At 41.8% G+C, this 14974-nt stretch overlaps 1 protein-coding gene and 1 long non-coding RNA gene across 2 annotated transcripts in view; one reads left to right on the top strand and one right to left on the bottom strand.

The window, feature by feature from the left end:
* Positions 1–2127: 2127 nt before the first annotated feature.
* On the bottom strand, positions 2128–6454 carry LOC141572742 (uncharacterized). The gene is made up of 2 exons (XR_012498195.1): positions 5101–6454; positions 2128–4340 (listed from the first exon to the last, which is right to left on the bottom strand). It is a non-coding gene; the product is annotated as an uncharacterized LOC141572742 (long non-coding RNA).
* The window catches only part of EDNRA (endothelin receptor type A), a 44975-nt gene continuing 34340 nt past the window's right edge, over positions 4340–14974 (top strand). The window contains exons 1-2 of the mRNA XM_019730735.2: positions 4340–4951; positions 8828–9316. Of these exons, the coding sequence (XP_019586294.2) occupies positions 8897–9316 (420 nt within the window). The 5' untranslated portion in view covers positions 4340–4951; positions 8828–8896. The remainder of the gene's footprint in view (positions 4952–8827; positions 9317–14974) is intronic.

Below are 14974 nucleotides of genomic sequence, written 5' to 3'. Positions count from 1 at the left end.
CAAATTCTAGAATCCTCAAGGCCTCACCTATCGTGTTAAAGGATCCCGGCTGCAGTGTCATATATGCTCTGCTATAGATGATTGTTCTCATCAAGGCCAACTCAAGGCATCACGTTCCCTTCCAGCTTTGACCTTGTAGCTCCCCGGATGCCATGGGGCTTCTGGTTTTAGTCACTACTGCCGTGACACCTTCCTGGAGTCACCCAGGTTGTCACGTGAAGCTGCTTATTCTGTCCTGTCAGTCACCTCACTGACAGACAAAGAAGACACAAATGAAAGTGTAAAGAGCTATCATGTATTGAGCTCCTATTATGTGCCAAGTCTTCAGGTACTTTTCACTCTGTTTTTTCAAACTTAACATTTGCATTTCTGCTTTGGTAGTTAAAAGTAAATTGTATCTCCCCTAAAAGAATATGTAACATAGAAGACCGTTTTTCTATATGCCCAAAATAATCACATTTAATAAAATTAATTTCACATTTAATAAAATTTGTAATTTCTTAATAGTATCTAACACCTAGTCTAAATCTGAAATTTCCCAGTAGTCAAAAAAATGTCCTTTACAGTTGGTTTCTACACCAAGATCCAATCCAAGACAGTGCAGCTGGTTGACATGCTCCTTTAAGCCTTTTTCAATCTAGAAAAAAATAACCGTGTTTTATTGACTGACTTGCTGAAGAGACAGGGCTAGTTTCCTATAAAATGTCATACTTTCTGGCTTTGTTTATTTGCTTCCTCATGGTATTTGTTTAACCTGTGTGTCTATCTCCTATCTTCCCTGGAAACTGGAATAGCTATAGTTTTGATTCAAGTTAAACGTTTTTGGCCAGATGGAATATATCATCAGGGACACCTACTATCTGCTTGCCCATCATTAGCGATGCTAAGATTGCCTGATATTTCAGCCCTCCAATGAGGCCACCCGCAGTTGACAAAATATTGGGCTACATTTGTCTTAAGTTTACATTGATGAGATAACCTGCAGTGTTGCCCACCAAAACGCTTCAGAATCCTCAGCAACCCACCTGCAAATTAACATTTTGGAATATTTCCTTTTGAAAACAAACTACCTGTAGGGAATTTTAATTCAAAATGGACCTCTGCCTCACAGGGCTTGCTTTTTCTTCTCTAGGCCAGTGGGTGATCCCTGCCAACAGGGCATCTTGGCCACAGCTCCGCCCAGTGTGAAGGCTGCAGTTACAGGTTCAGGTCTCTGGGGTACATTTCCACAGTTTCTCTGCCTGTCCTCTCACAACCAGCTTTCCAGCCTTTCTTTATCTCCGTGGTTCCACTCTGAAGCCCTCATGTTTTATTTCCCTCAGGGAGCCCTAAAGTGAACACAATATTCTTAGCCAATTCTCTGAGACTCAGATCCTTTATTGCATTTCAAGTGTGAAGATATTAGAAATTAGCAATTGTAAAATGGATTTGCAGTTTTGAATCAAGAAACTTAAATTCATAGGAACATTTACCCCAAGGACACATGAAAAATTGGCTTTTAAGTGTTATCTTGAGTATGTCTTCATCGTCATAATTATCGTTCAGGAAATCAATAATGATGATATGATGGTGAGAAAAGTCATTGTAACTATCATTACAGTAATACTCCACTTAATGAGCTGCATGAACCAGAAGTCAAGTGTGATTTAAAGTCTCCCTGAAACCCAGAAGACCTGCAAATCTGCATCCAACCTGCTTCCAAGGAAAGGAAATAACCTTTGGAAGTCAAATTGAGAAACTTAGTCTAATATATTAATTATACGTTCATTAACAGTACAAAGCAAGGAATATGGAGATGAGACAAGTAGATAAAGCCTTGCCTATGGGGAGAGGAGTGATTGGAGGTAGTTAATTTGCATGAAAACTGGTTTAAATGCACTCAAATCATTTTCCCTAAAGTAAAGCAAAGATGATGAGAACACAAATCTGCAGCAACTAAGGAAAGTTTGTGTTACTCTCACCTAGAATGAAGCAAACCCCAATCCTTTACAAAGGCAGATCTGTGCCAGCAAGCCACACCAATGTATTTATTTATATTTGAAGATCTTTCTTAGAAGAGGCAGTAAATTCATTTTATGAACTTACAGGACAGATCACAGGTACTATTATAAGGAGGCAGATTTCATCTTAATGTCAGGAAGAATTATTTTTATTGTGGCAACATGCATATAATATACATTTGTCATTTGAACCATTTTCAACTGCACAGTTGTGGCATTAGTACATTTACAATGCTGTGCAACTGACACCACCAAGCATCTCCAGAACTTTTCATCCTCCCAAACTGAAACCCCGAAACACTTTATAGAATAAATTCTCATCCCTCCCTCTCCCCAGGCCCTGGTAACCACCCCACTACTTTCTGTCAGTATGATTTTGACTGTTACTCTAAGTACGTCATGTATGTGGAACCATAAATATCTGTCCTTTTGCATCTGGCTTATTTCACTTAGCATAATGTCTTCATGTTTCACCTACATTGTAGCATGTTTCAGAATTCTATTCCTTTTTAAGGCTAAATAACGCTTCCTTGTATGTATACATGCCACGTTTTGTTTATCCATTCATCCACAGATGGACATTTGGGTTGTTTCCGTCTTTTGGCTTTTGTGAATAATGCTGTTATGAACATAGGTGTACAAATATTTGTTAGAATCCCTGCTTTCAGTTATTTTGGGTCTATACCCAGAAATGGAATTGCTGGATCATATAGTAATTTTACTTTTAATTTTTTGAGAAATTGCCATACCACAGCTACGGCACTATTTTTCATCCCCGCCAGCAATGCACAAGGGTTTCAATTTCTCCACATCCTCGTCAATACTTGTTGCCTTCTGCTTTTTCATAATAGCCATCCAAATGGGTGTGAAGGAAGGATTTTTGATAACCAGTCCTGTACCACAGTGGGACAAGCTGTCTCTGGAGACAGGGGCTGATGGGTGTGCTCTACCAACGCCTTGAGAGATGGACGTGTTCACTTGTGCAAATTGCGCGCTGTCCAAGTATGTCTGCTCTCTGGGTGAGGAGGGGCTGGAATCCAGCACACATTTCACATTCCACGGTGTGAACTTTCGTGTATAGTTGCCTCTTCCAGGAAGAAGCAATACCTGTTTCTTCCCTGAAAATATTGTCAGCTTACCAGGTCATGTGCTTGAAAAGGCTCTTTTTTTTTTTTTTTAAATGCAAACTAAGGCTGTTAGAGAAGCTAGTGGTTATTCTGGCTGTCTGACTCTTCATTCATGGGGATGCTGTGGATAGAACAGATTAATGATAATACCTAGTCTAATTGGACTACATGTCTACTAAGGTCCCTTTCAATGGTAATACACTGTGGATCTCTTTGATGGTTTTACCAAATGCCCCCACTCCCCAAAAAAATTATTTGACATTCCACACGTTGACTGATGGAATCTATAGTCTCTCACCTTGAATCTGGGATCTGTGACTGCTTCACTATAGAAATCTGGAAAAGGGACCCTGTACCAGTTTCCAGTCCCAGACCTTAAGAAACTGGCAGCTCCCACTTCCTGTCTCTTGAGACACTCCTTCCTGGAACCCAGCCACCATGCTGTGAGGAAGACTAAACCACTTTGTGGAGAGACACACATGGTGAAAAACCAACATTCGCTCACCAAGTAAGTGAACTCTCTTGCAAGTGGAGCCCTCAGCCACAGCAAAGATGAGCTGTTCCAGCCAAGTCCCACCCAAATAGCAGATTGATGAGTAAAGCAAATGACTCGCTGTTTTAGGCCACTGCCATTTTAAGGTGATTTTCTTTAGCTACAAGATAACCAGCACAGTCTGAACCATAATGTGGCCAGGGCTCCAAACTCACATTTCCACAATATGCCTCACACCAGCTGTGCTCTGAAGGACTCTAAGGCTGGGCCTTCTCTAAGGAGCCCTGGATTTCTCCTCTGAGGCAATGACCTTTGTCCCTCATCTCCTCTCTCCCTCCGCAATCTAGAATAAACTCTCTATCATATAAAGATGTGGAGACCCACCTTCTGTGGCATCTGTACCCTCAGTGTTTGGATTTCTTAAGGAATGATGGGTTTCTCTGCGCCACATGCTGGGCCCTTCCACAGACTCCCAAGGGCTTCTGCTTTGCCCTGGGCGAGTGGTATGTAGCCTGGAGGTGCTGGCTTCAAGGCACAAGACAGAAGCAAAACGTACTTGAGCCAGCAAACTGCTGTCCACGTTGGCTCTTTAACTTGCGACGAGGTTAAGAGGGAGCATACAAGCCAAGCGAAGTGGCAGGGAGCACAGAGGAGAAACCACGCTTGGACCCTGGGGCTGACTGCAGTGGCTCCATCACAGATCGAATCCGCCGGCACTTCCTGGAGAGGGAATGGGTTTTTCTGCACGGCCTTGCTCAGTTCTCAGACTTGTCTGTTAAACTACCCTCCTCCCTCGATTGCCGCCCTCCCTCCGCCCTCCCCCGTCTTCGGTTCAGGAAGGAAACAGTTAAAAGACTCTTGCCCTTCAGGGCTTGGGAGGGGGCGGCAGCTTTGTGCTTTAGAGTGGCTGCCTCCAGAGAGGGCTGGAAGGTTAGGACATTCTTGCTGTCCTCGATTGGAGCAGAGAGTCTGAGAGCTTCTGGAGGAGAAGGGGAGGACAGACGGGAGGCGTGTTCCTCCGGAGTTTTCTTTTTCTTGCAATTCCTCGCGCGCGTGCGAGTGCGCTCGCCTAGAGTCCTCCCTGTGGTCTGGCTATTGTGGACCAGAGGTGGAGAGGCTCCATCTCAGCCGGTGGCCAGAGGCTGGAGGCCCAGGGGGACCTCCCCAGAGAAACGGTGCCCAGCACGTTTTCCCAAGTCTAGGCAGCTGTGCAGCCCGGGCCGCCACGCCGGAGCCCGGGACCCACGCCACCCACCCTTGCGGGCTCCTCGTCCTTTCGCGCGGGCGCTTCGCGAGGACCGGGCATCTGCCTGCGCCTGCCCAGCTCCACGGTCGGTGCAACTCTTTCGTCTCGGGGACCCGGGCGGGAACGGGAGAGACGCTGCCTGGGCCCCTCGGTTGGGAAGAAAGGCCCGCGGGCAGCATTGTCCCCCAGCGCCCTGCACTTTGGGCGACCCGCCGCCCAGGGGCTGGCACCCACCTGCCCAGGGCGCGTGGCGTTGCGGGCGCATTCCTGGGATGGATGTGCTCTGGCAACGTTTGGGTTTGGGGAGCTGATGGGTAGCCCCTCAGGCTCCCCAGGCAGGATCCGGCTGTTTGGTCAAAGGAAAGCCCACAGTCCTCCCTGGGTCTCCCTCTTCCCCAGGCGTGCAACAACTTTGTGGAACATCACGCCCTCGTCGCAGGCTCCGGAGTCTAGTTGTGAAGTGTGCCCCGCAGCCTTTTCTTACTCTCCTGCTTCTCCCGGTACACCCCGGGTTGCCAAGGGTAGCCAAGGGCACGCCGTGTGAGGGGCTGATGTTTTGGAAAACTCCCAGGGCGGCTAGTTTGGAAAGCTGCCTGTGGAGGTCTGGACGCTTGGTTCTGTGCTGTCCTTTAAAGGGCACTTGTTGCCTTTCACGTGCAGAAAACAAGGGCTGTTGCTAGATAATCAGCCCCTCTGTTTACACCATCCTAGTGGCATTCCAGATAGAGGTGGCGGCAGAGGGGGTGGGGTGGGAGGCAGAAGTTGTCAGGCAGGAGAGTGGCTACTGTCTTACCCAGGGAGCCAAACCAACGGAATACTTGCAAAAAAAAGTCCCTAGATTTTTCTTTCTCCTCTTGTAGATGTTTATGGCTGTCTGCCCCTCCCACCCCTTCCGTTTTAAGTGTTAACTAATTACGAAACACCTTGACAATTGTTCCAATGTAAACTACCTGCTCTAAACTCATGCCTTTTGGGTAAGGCTGGAATTTTCAAATTACTAATTCCAGGTGAACTTTGATCCTGAGAGTCAGAGACGTTAAATGGTTAAAGTGTAAGCATACGGATTCCGTACTCTTCCTTAATAAAAGCTTTTGAACTTCAGCAAATTCTTAGACTCCACATAGAAGAATGAGGGATCTATAAACCATGGCCTTCAGGTCTGAATCTGAGATACTTCACTAGCACTATGACTGATTATGACTGATGATTCCAAGTGCGGTGTGACTTAATAGACCCATGGAAATGAGCTACAGACTCATCCTGGGAGGAACCCACATTTGAGAGGCATCTCGTGTGTGGTTTTGGAGTTTTCACCCAATGATAACGTGGTATTCACATGCCTTTGCCAAGTATCCTTAGCTCTGCCGCTTAATCTGAGCTGATGGAGATGTCATCAGAAATGATTTCTGTGGTGGTGTCATTGTTGGAGGAGGAAGGAAGGTGGGTTTGATGGCCGGAGCTCACACTGGGATAAGAACCCACACAGGCCTCCTTAGCTCCTGTAATCCGCTGGCCAAGCAAACCAGCAAACTAGCGCTCAAACAGCAGTGGTACCTTTCGTGAGTGGTGGAATACTCGCAATAGCCAGGACAGGTCACTAACTATCCTCCAAGCTGACTCTGATGGGCACAGAAACAGTCCATTTCCTGGAAAAGGCTTCTCTCTCTCTCTTAGTTTGAAGAAAACTGTTAGTGAAGTTTCCATTCCGATTGGGAAACTGGGAGGCTTTAGGCATTAAACAGCACAAGGTATCGAAAGATTTCTTTTTTCCCACCTCTGATCTGGAGAAGAGGATGGCAATATGCTTTGTTCTTAGAGTCCTGGTCTCCACTGTAGAAGGGAAATCGTGACATAGTGTACGTCTATTGACATTTGGTCAGATACTCACTCCAAACTGTAAGAGGCAGGAAAGAACTGCAAACTACTTATAATTAAGTCCAGGCAGAACTGACATGTACATAGTATGCTCCTAGCTCAGAAAAATTGATAGTTTTATCATTTTTTATCATTGATTTTTAATCATATCAGACTTTAAGAGTTAAGTCCTACAAACAAAGTAAAGTGAGGCATTTTACCTGCCTTGCCACTTCTTGGCCACGAAAACTTGACTTAACATCTTCAAGACTCAATTTCCTCATGAGTAAAATGGGGATATTGCCCCTACCTACCTAGAGTTGTAGAGCTTAAGTCAGATAACAGGTACGTACATAACAGATAACTACTATCCATAAAATAGTATTATTTCAGATTCCTGGGAGAAATCTCTGGAGAAGGCTAAAGTATGTGGTATTTGTACCTCATATTTACTTCACAACTTGAATAAATCTTATTTTATTCACATATTGACTAAACCTAAGCTTTATTGATTTCCCAAGATAACTGTCAAAATCCCTAAATGTGGTTAATATCAAACATGTATAGACTCAGAAAAAGGACATGATTGTAAAAAAAAATAAATTAAACATCATAGACACACACACCACCGCATAAATGAACTCATGGTCTTCGTTTAAAGATTCATTAAAAACTCACAAAAAATAAAATATATGAAATATTTAAACGTGAGGAGCTATTTTTATTTACCTTTGATTATTGTATTACCACCAACCTCCCTCATTTTCCCAACATGTTTTCTTTAAGGATTAAAGTAGAAACCTAGGCTTTCTGGGCAACAAGGACCACTTATTCTCTGCAAATGACTGAAACAAATGAACAAATGGTCTTTTGAAACCATCTAAAAGCCCTCCTGAGTCTACTACGTCATTGAAACTCTGGTAACTTCCTTAAAATATTTGAAGTGCTAAGAAGGCATAAGAATGACAGACAGTGCTTGGTCTAGTGGTTAAGAGTTTGGGCTCAAAGTCGGACTAACTTGCCTTAGAATCACGGTATCACCACCCTCCACCTATGGCTTTCACAAGCTACTTGACCTTCCTGAGCCTCTGTTTCCCTCTCTTTATGATGGAACTGTGTATCTGCTTCACAGGGTCCTGGTACGGATTAGAGGGCATCACCCATGTGGAGTGCTCAGCACCCTGGTTGGCAAAATCAAGGGAGCTATGTAGGATGTTTGAAAGGGAGCATGAGATAGATATCCCCTGGAAAACCAAATGCTGTGTCTGACCTGGGAAAGTCCGTTCCTCTCAGTTTCACTCACTGGCAAATATCGTGATGATAGTTTCTGAGGAATGGAAAAGCCAAAATCTCCTGTCAGAAAATGTAGATTGTACATATTAATCATCAATGTTTTCCAAAAAATAAGTATTTTATCTTTATCAGTTATATCATTTTTAATTGAAACTAAGATTATTATATGTATTGATGATGTTAACTTGAGTTCTGATTTTAATTTAACATTTTGTAACACTTTAAATAGCTATTATCCATATGCTGCATTTTTTTTCCCGTGTTTACTATTTACCATGTGGAAAACAACGCACGTTTTGGGATATTGGATTCTTAGAGAATTTGCTAATTTTATGCCTTAACACTATGTAACATTTACTCAGTATATAATGCCTTTTTTCTTCCATTAATAAATGAAATGTTGTATCTCAACTCTTGTAGATTTTTGTAATTCAGGTTCTTATCAGCCTAGATAGTAAAGAAAAAAAGAAGTAACCTTTTACCTACTTCTTGAAGGAAAAACTGCCGTATCCTCATCCACATTATAATCTAGATATATGTATAGTTGTGGATAGAGAGGAAATGGGGGGGCAGAGAGAAAGAGAGAGAGAGAGAGAGAGAGAGAGAGAGAGAGAGAGAGGTGTAACTTGCCCTAATAGATCTTTGGTCATTTCTGGTTTTGTTCTGCCATGGGCTAAGCTGACATAGATATATCTTATCTAATTACCAAATATATCCTGCTTTTTAATTGAAGCAATAAATAATCATTGATTATAACCTTACTGACTAGCTAGATTTTTGTAACCAAAATTATTTTTCTCCTTTCTTTTTCTAGGTGAAAAAAAATAATAATAAGGGCGTAAAAGCAACACAATAAGAGACATTTGCTCAAATTTGCATCAAGATGGAAACCTTTTGCTTTCTGGTGTCCTTTTGGGTGGTGTTGGTTGGCTGTGTCATCAGTGATAATCCTGATAGCTACGGCACAAATCTCAGCACTCGTGTGGACAATTTCACCACTTTCCGTGGGACAGAGCTCAGTTTCCTGGTTACTACTCATCGACCCACTAAGTTGGCCCTACCCGGCAATGGCTCGATGCACAGCTATTGCCCACAGCAGACTAAGATTACTTCCGTTTTCAAGTACATTAACACTGTGATATCTTGTACTATTTTCATCGTGGGAATGGTGGGCAATGCAACTCTGCTCAGGATCATTTACCAGAACAAGTGTATGAGGAATGGCCCCAACGCGCTGATAGCCAGCCTTGCCCTTGGAGACCTTATCTATGTGGTCATCGATCTCCCTATCAATGTATTTAAGGTAGGAAGAAACCACAAATGTATCTGCAGGTTTGAACATATGCTCTGACTCCACAGCAAGAGAGTGCTGCAGTGTTTTCTGACCTTTGGAAGTTTAGTCTGCGTTGTTACTGAGAGCAGTTTCTGCTCTCTTACAACTTAGTGGCATTTTAAAATTGTATTATTTGTCAACTGTTACACTTCTGTTCTAACTTGTTAACCAAATAGCATTTGAGGGATGGCTCTTCAACGCCATAGTCTTTTGTGAATTGGATTCTCAGGCCAGCCCTGAGCTTTGCTGAAGTGGATGGGCAATCTGGGGGAGATCACTTGATTTTTATGAGATGTAATGTTCAGGGTGAGACCTACTGAGCCCCAAACGTACTTCCATTAAATATATGTTCAGCTGCAGTTACCTTCTTAATGTGATGCCGTCCAGAAACCAGACATCCACAGTATGGCTTGAAATGAAAAGCACCTATTTTATTTTGACTGTCTGGACTGATGATTGGAGCCAAAGGGCATGCTGGCTTTCCTTGGTAATCTGGGTGACTTGCAGATAATGGGGTCCACGTGATAGCAGGTCAGGGTTGACCTCACTGAGCAGTATTACTAAAACCATTTAAAATAGCCATCGGTTTACTGTTGCCTCATTCATTTCTTTAGTTTACATTTATGGAGTACCAACTGCCTGCCTGCCCCTGAACTGGGCAGTACGACCCAGAGATAAATTAGACAAAGTTAAGTGCCTGGGTGGGAAAGAAAGATAACTAACCACGGTTCCTGTGGTCACCTTGCTTTTAGGACTATTTAGCACCAAAACAAACTGAAGCCAGAAGGAATTAGATGTTCAATATTTGATCTAATGGTTGTGAGGGGGAAATTGCTGCAAGAATTCAAATGAACTAAAATTCTAATGAAATTACATGAGCTATGCAAGATATTAAGGAGTCTTTATTCTCAGCCCAGGACAAGCACTTTCCTCAGTCTTTATCTTTTTCTTCTATGTATTGTCCATAGAAATGAAAATTTTCTGAGCAATAAAATTCTGAAATCTGACTTTAAATGGCAAGTTTTGTCAATTGAAGACATGCTAAATTTTAAGTAGAATGGTAGCCTTTCAGTTTCCAATAGATAAACTGCAGCAAAATTATACAGAGTACCAGAAAAATCAGTGGTCCAACAATAAGGATGAAAACAAGGATCACAATTTTGAACACTACAAATAAAAAACATTTCAAAATTACTCCAGTATGCTGTTTGCAAAATTGGGGAAATTAGACAACAAATAATAATTTAAAAATATTTTATACCGTCTCTTTCCACAGAATAGCATGAATACATGTGTTTTCTATTTGAATCTAAAATGGGATTTTAGAACCGAACAATGATGCAAAATTGAAAAAGCCATAATTAACTTAAAATGTTTAGCATATGCTACAGAACTTTAATTCTTTTTCTTTAAAAGGTTACTTATTTTCTCTTTATGAAAGATTATATGTACTCAGCACCTGACTTTATCATGACATAGTTCTTTATTAATAGGTTTGAAAATGTTGATATGACTCTTATTCAAAATTTGACTCTTGTGCAGTAACGGTGTGGAGTATAAAACATTAATTATTCATACTTATATGCCAGTTAACCAGCCCAGTATGGCTCAGGAAAATAATTAACCATCTCTGAATTAATAATTCCAATTTGACCATGTGCAAAGCAACCTCTTGGCAAATCAATACCTGCCACTGCTGCGAAGGCGACCTTCCTTATTGCTTTGCGTTGCTACCTGCCAACCATCAGACTAAACTTCTTTCCTATTCCATAGCAACAGTTTAAGCCATATCATCTGGACTATCTCTAAATTTGTTGAAAATGGAAAAAGAAAAACCCACAAAAATCTTTATCGTACTTTCATATAGTAATTAATAAAAATTAACACATTCTTACAATGAACACATTCTTATGCCTGACGATATGGTTCTTGCCTCTTGGGTAGCCAATACAGTTTGGTCATCCATATGCATGGGTTCCACATCAGCAGATTCAACCAACGGCAAATTGAACATATTCAGGAAAAAATGTTGTTGCTGCTGACGTAACTATATTGTCAGGCCTACAGTGGTTATATCTGTACTGAACACATACAGACTTTTGATCTTGTCATTATTCCCTAAAGAATACAGTATAACAGCTATTTCCATAGCATTTACATTGTATTAGGTGTTGTAAGGAACCTAGATATGATTTAAAGGATACAGGAGGATGTACATTGGTTATGTGCCATTTTTATGTAAGTGACTTGAGCATCCAACGATTTTAGTGTTCACAGGGGTCCTAGAACCAATCCCCCGCAGATACTGAGGGACGACTGCACTTGTTGGTATATGCCAAGACCGCTTGGCTGTGGTGTTTTTACATCTCAGGAGAACATTTGTGTAATTTCTGTTTTTCTAAAGCTCATGTAATGAGTCATTTACCCAACATTGCTTTTAGAAAGTCAATCTTTTAGGGTAAACAAAAATACTCTTTAGTCATTTCAGTTCTTTTGACCAGAGGAAAAGAGAAAAGCACTGGAGTGAGCTAACTAGCCTCACACTATTTGGGGGTTATTTCTACTTCCTTCCCTCAGTTCTCTTCTCTAGGTTAGCAGACCCTAAGATGTTGCTGCTTCTCTGACTTCTGTCTGGGAATAGTCAAGAGAAGTTGTTCCAAGGCCCTCATGCCTTTCCTCCACAGCTGCCTCCTGCTGTAAGATTCTGACGTTGTGGAGTCTCACATATCAGTCCCATGATTCCACTTGCCATGTGAAGCTACTTCTGTACTTCAGGGCAAAGTAGCACCTGCCCTCCTCACGTTACTCTTATGTTTATGGATCTCTGTCAAATGAAAATAATGTGTAGACTTGGAGCCCATTCTATTTAAAGGATGCATGGACCTTCTTTATCTCCCCCACTATTAGAAGAACTAGGTGGAAAAAAGAATAGTTGAAAGTTGTCTGCTATGCTCTTCAAAGAAAGATGAGTCTTCACATCACACAGGCCAGTGGGTTTAACAATGCTATCAGTTGCCCTTATGCTCAGTTCTAAGGTGTCTACAGGCGGAGAACAGTGCATTGAATCCTGTCAGAATCAGCATAAGTGGAAGTCAACTGTGTGAAGCTTGTGTCTGTGGGAAAGGTGGGCTTGCTGATTACACTGCAGTAACGTTACATGTGATAAAGTGTTCTTTCTAGTCACATTTTATTCCCTTTCTCTCACTTGGAAAGAGAGTGTACGGAAAGTGTTTCCTATATGAATGTGACGTAAAACACAACTGAGAAGCAGTGTAGCAATCTCGGGCAGCCAGGCTGTTTCTGACCTGTCATTATCTTGTTCCGCTAGTGCTGGGAGCCTCGGGACGGTCTGTGGGCTTGGGAAAGGGATCACTCCACATCATTTCCAAAAGTTTCCGAAAGATCTCCAAGGTTTCTTCCCTCCAGCCTACACTGGACTTTGCTTTTACTTATAGTGTGTCACTCGGCTCAGAAACACCCAGGCTCTCTCACGTGTAGTAGTGAAGGCTCTCCCCATTCTCACCATACTTTACCTAATTCCCAAGCCATACTACTTACCTACTTCCCCAAACGCATGCTCAGCTCTTGCCAGAATGCCATCACTGCCCCCAAGTAACATTCTGTGCCCTGAATAACATTCTCAGAGACGCTGGATATAGTCAACAAATTGCTGCTACTGAAACACAGATCCCACATTGAAAAATGTGTTAGGTCTGGAGTCATGCTTGCTGCATTGAGAAAAAATAAACCACAAAGTGGAAAGAAACTCCTCTGACCCTAGCTTACACTCGCATGGACACAGACACATTACATTACCTGGTGATAAAAGCAGACATTCTGAGACCTAAAATGTAAGGCAGAAGGAGCCTAAGGCAGCAAATAAATGTCAGCTACCTTCTTGGTTTTCAAGCAGAAAGGGGCTTTGAAAATGGCAACGTTGAAGTAAAGCTGTTATTAACTTTATCAAAGGATTACTCTATCTAAATTTTAATTGTTCAAAAAACATATCACTAATTTCAAGAGAAGACTGAAAAGAACAGAAGAGAGGAAGGGAAAGGAAAGAGTGGACCCTTTCAAACAGTCACTATAACCTAAACTGATGATGGATTCAATTTGTCAAGAAATAACATTATCTGATACCCTGAGTTTTCAAGAAGTGCAAAAAGTTACCAATGTAAATTAATCTATATATAAAATATTTGCATTCATTATAATGGAAAAGCAATTAAGACATATTTGTGTTTAGGGACTAAAAGTAACCCCCCATTACTAAATATCAATGTAGAAGTATAGAATTTAAAAATTATATTCTTTTATGATTCATGAGATTTTATTTATGCCATGGAGTTGTCTATAGGGAAATGGGTTATCAATTTGAATAGAGTAGAAACCCTAAAAGTGATGTTTGTGCATGGGTGGACCAGGGCTTGGCACCAGGTGCTTTCAGGATAACAGTTCATCCATATGTGCACAAAGATATGCCCATAAACCGCTGTACCTTGGCCTATTAAGTAGAAACAGGAATGTGAGGAAATACAAGTGAGAGAAGTAGAGTGGAGAGGATTAGAATGGTGGCCATGGGAAGAGGAAAGAAATTTATCCGATGATCTGATGTAGAAATTTCTGACATGCACAGTGGGGAGTTAGAACCAGGAATGTCATCGATGTTACCGTAGGTGAATAATGTCTCTAGGTAACATCCAGGGTAATGCAGATCTGGGAGAACAAGCTAAACAGCCAATGGGAGCATCCAGTAACTGAATGTTGGTTACTAATTGGGTCCATTCTAAGCAACCACCTCTTGTTGAGGATAGCAATGAAAAAACAAATACAATTTCTGTATGAAATGATCAAGAATATTTTGCAATGGGAAGTCAAGGCTCCCAATATGTTGCTCTGGCAGAGAATCTGAGAAATGTGGAAACCAGAGACATTCACACAGAGCCAGTTATCTTCATATTCACACAGCCTTTGACGTCTTGTGCAACTGGGATCCATCCTGTCCGGGCAGCCATACAAAAGTTGTTTCTCAACATATCAAATCATCTAGGCAATTTCTGTTTCAAAAACAAATAGCTCTAATTTATAGATTGTATGCCTCAAACATAGCAGTTGCTCAGTAAATGCTTATTGATATGATTTGATTTGCTTAGGATCTTTACTGTTCAAATGAACTTCTAATCAGATTTCTCTGAGACTTTAAAATTATAACAATGGTAATGATGATTCTGATAAATTGTCAGAAGGATTCCTCGTTTATGGACAAGGCATAGGATGTTATCGGTGGTCTGCATATGCTATTCCCCCAAGTTGATTACATTACCCACCTAATTGCATGTGTGATAAGGGTATCATTTCCTTTTTATTTATCACCAAGCAAATAAAAACAGATCTTTCTCATGTACTCCACTAGTAGCGCTGTCATCACAAAAGTAGGTACTCTCTGAATTTTTAGAGAGAAAATATGTCTCTTGACCAAGATCTCTGCCCTTTGTTGATACAATGCCTCCCAGCTAGAAAACATGCAAGTAGAGAGCTCTTCCCCGCCTGCTCTGCAGACGCCTCTCCCTTCACACTTCTCTTCCTCTAGCCACTCCAGCTAACCTGGCCCCTCTGAGAGTCCCAAGA

Source organism: Rhinolophus sinicus, linkage group LG07, assembly GCF_036562045.2.
Source record: "Rhinolophus sinicus isolate RSC01 linkage group LG07, ASM3656204v1, whole genome shotgun sequence".
NCBI lineage: Eukaryota > Metazoa > Chordata > Mammalia > Chiroptera > Rhinolophidae > Rhinolophus > Rhinolophus sinicus.
The sequence above is the reverse complement of the archived record's forward strand: the minus strand, read 5'-3'. Positions and strand labels throughout refer to the sequence as shown.